Here is a 3137-nt window from a genome sequence, read left to right on the forward strand (position 1 = left end):
TCATCCTTTTACACTCTACTGCTGGCTACTTAAATTGGTGTTTTTGTATTTTCAGTTGATCTAAAGCTTATCAAATGTGCATGGGAACGGTTCAGAAACCTGAGCAGGAAAAGCAGCAGAGAAGGCTGTCCGTAGTGTCAGGGAACTGACCTGCTGTGGGGTGTGAGGGTGTGAATGTTGCATTGTGAGATGGGGGCGCTGGTGGGGGACAGAGGACAGGACGAATGGGAGAGGGGGAGATGGGCAGATTCTTTCCATATGAAGGAAAGCAGCACAGAGAGGTAGCATCTTGAGATTGTGAACAACGAGTGCTGTTCAACATACTCAACTCACTAGGTTTTCACCAATAGATAAGCTTAGCCCAAAACCTTGGTACACTGACTAGGGCATATATTACATCCAATGTGCTTAGATCACCAATATTAGATTGTTAGGTAACTGCCCAGGTCGAACCTAGTTCAACATGGATATTAGATTTTCTGTTTCAAAAGAAATGCATTTTACCTAGCATAATCCTGCCTTAATTTGTAAACCATTCCATTCTTTTAAAATGTAAATACATTTCTAAAATGCCCTTTCATGGGAGATAATTACTTATAAAATGTGAAAACTGAAAGGGATCTACACTAAATTTCCATTATTTTTTCTCTGAATGATAGTTACTAAATCGTACCAAGAAGAACTGATGAATCAAAATGGGTGCCTTTTAAGCTTTTTTATGGGAAAATAAATTCTATAATCAGGTTTGGTCAAAACAGAGTTTTAGAAGTTAATCTCACCTGGACCAAGTTGTAAATGCACTCAATAGAATTCTTCTTCACATCAGGGTCTGGGCTGCTCAGCAGTCTGACGAGAGGCTCTAATCCACCATGTTCAAATATTTGCACTTTGCTGGTGTACTCCGCAGACATGTTTGCTAGGCAAAGACTAGCAAACTCATGGATAACTACTTCTTCTGCATATCAAAAATAAATAACTCAAGTACAATAAATGTCTACTCAATCATTACTTTAGAGCACGTTTTGAAAACCAGGCTCCACAAATCTTACCTGGGTGGAGCTTATCTTGGTTTGAGAGATTTTAATGACAATTCACCATTGGTATTTCATAATCTATTTTCAATAAGTAGTATAATCAAATGTGAAAAATAAAGCAATCCCATTTGCGAAATGCATAATGGATGCCAAGTTACCTTCTGGAGCGAGCAGAGCAATGACAGAATTCATGACATCTAACTCTCTTAACAGCTTTTTAACATCACCTACAAAAGAAGAAACAGGATATTAACATTTATCAATAATAATAGTAATGGCCATGTCTACTGAATAGTCCCTTATGAGATAGGTTCTATTATTATTTAATTTTACAGATAAGGAAATTGAGGCTCAAAACCACACAGCAAGTGAATGGGGGGTCCAGGTTTCACGCCCAAACCCTTGACCCCAGACAGACTCCAGCCTCTGCTCCTTGGTCACTGAACTATTATACTACCTTCTAAAACACTAGAAAAAATAACCATGAAAGGGCAAAATGTGCCTAGAACACATATTGGTAAAGTTGAGTTACTGTACGCTACACTTGTTTATTATGTAATAGTAATTCTTTTTTGTTGTTTTGTTGAAAAGGTATTTTTGCATTTTAATAAAACTTACACAGAACGCAAGTAAGAATTATCCTCAGCCTTTTTTGGATTAATACATCTTGTTTACCTTTCATTTTACCATCAAAAATGCCAAAAATGCTTAGAGATAAGTATATCNATACCAACTATGACCACATGACCAGTTACAGAAAAGAAGCCGTAATTATCATGAAGATTTCTTCCTTGTTTTGTTATGAATATGTATGTGTGTATGAAACATCTTTGTTTTCTTCCCTCTCATCCCCTTACATAAGAGGTATTGACTTTATAAACTAATATTTAAGTATTGTTAATTTTACATCATAGGATTTAAGTTAGAAGATATCAAGGACAAGAGTAAACATCATCCAAGGACTTTACATCCTCTTCTGAGGAAAGAGTGTGCATTTTCATTTGTACGCAGGATAGTTACACCATGTTTGGCAGAAATGTGACCTTGTTATTGTCTTTATTTGGAGATTAAATGTGATTTAAGGAGATGTGTATGGCTGCCAAACTGACAAGCGATGGACTTATGATGGTTAATTTTTATGTTTTTACTTGGCTAGACTGTGTTGTTCAGATACTTGGATTATTCTAGATCTAACAAATTTAATTTTTTAGATGAAATTAATATTTAAATCAGTAGACTGAATAAAGCAGATTACCCTCCAAAATGTGGGGTAAATTACTCTTCTTCCTTTACCCTAGAGAAAACTATTGCAGATAAAGATTAAAAGACTAATTCTAGGCATTTCAGGAAGTCATGATGATCATAAACAACAATTTAAAAAATCTTAAATCTTCTAAACCTGAAGATTTTAATTGAAGTATAATTTACATATAATATCATATTAGTTTCAAGTATACAACATAATGATTCAATATTTGTATATATTACAAAATGACCACCACAATAAGTCTAGTTAACATCTGTCATGATACATAGTACAATTTTTTCTTGTGATGATAACTTTTAAAATCTGTTTTCTTAGCCACTTTCAAAGAGACAATGCAATATTATGAACTATAGTCGCCATGCTGTACATTACATGCCCAGGACTTATTTTATAACTGGAAGTTTGTACCTTTTGACCCCCTTCACCCATTTTGCCCACACCCTCAATCCTGGCCTCTGGCAACATTTTCTCTGTACATAGATACAGTCTTTTCTCTGTATCTATGATCTTGGTTTTTTGTTTTTGTTGAGGTTTCACATATAAATGAGATCATATGGTATTTGTCTTTTTCTGTCTGACTTATTTCACTTAGCATAATACCCTTGGTGTCCATCCACATTGTAGCAAATGGCCAAGATTGCATTCTTTTTTATGGCTGAATAACATTCCATTGTGTGTGTATATCCATTGATGGACATTTAGGTTGTTTCCGTATCTTGGCTATTGTAAATAATGCTGCAATGAATGTGGGGGTGCATATATCTTTTCAAGTTAATGTTTTCATTTTATTCAGGTAAATACCCAGAAGTAGATTTGCTGAATCATATGGTAGTTAT

At 34.9% G+C, this 3137-nt stretch overlaps 1 protein-coding gene across 1 annotated transcript in view; it reads right to left on the bottom strand.

Annotated features, from left to right (window-relative positions):
* Window positions 1-3137, bottom strand: part of ARMC3 (armadillo repeat containing 3) — a gene marked incomplete at its 5' end in the record, with an annotated part of 83107 nt that overhangs the window by 65684 nt on the left and 14286 nt on the right. Inside the window, 2 exons of the mRNA XM_019633941.1 lie at window positions 780-955; window positions 1193-1261. Of these exons, the coding sequence (XP_019489486.1) occupies window positions 780-955; window positions 1193-1261 (245 nt within the window). The remainder of the gene's footprint in view (window positions 1-779; window positions 956-1192; window positions 1262-3137) is intronic.

Source organism: Hipposideros armiger, unplaced genomic scaffold (assembly GCF_001890085.2).
Source record: "Hipposideros armiger isolate ML-2016 unplaced genomic scaffold, ASM189008v1 scaffold_1446, whole genome shotgun sequence".
Taxonomy (NCBI): Eukaryota; Metazoa; Chordata; class Mammalia; order Chiroptera; family Hipposideridae; genus Hipposideros; species Hipposideros armiger.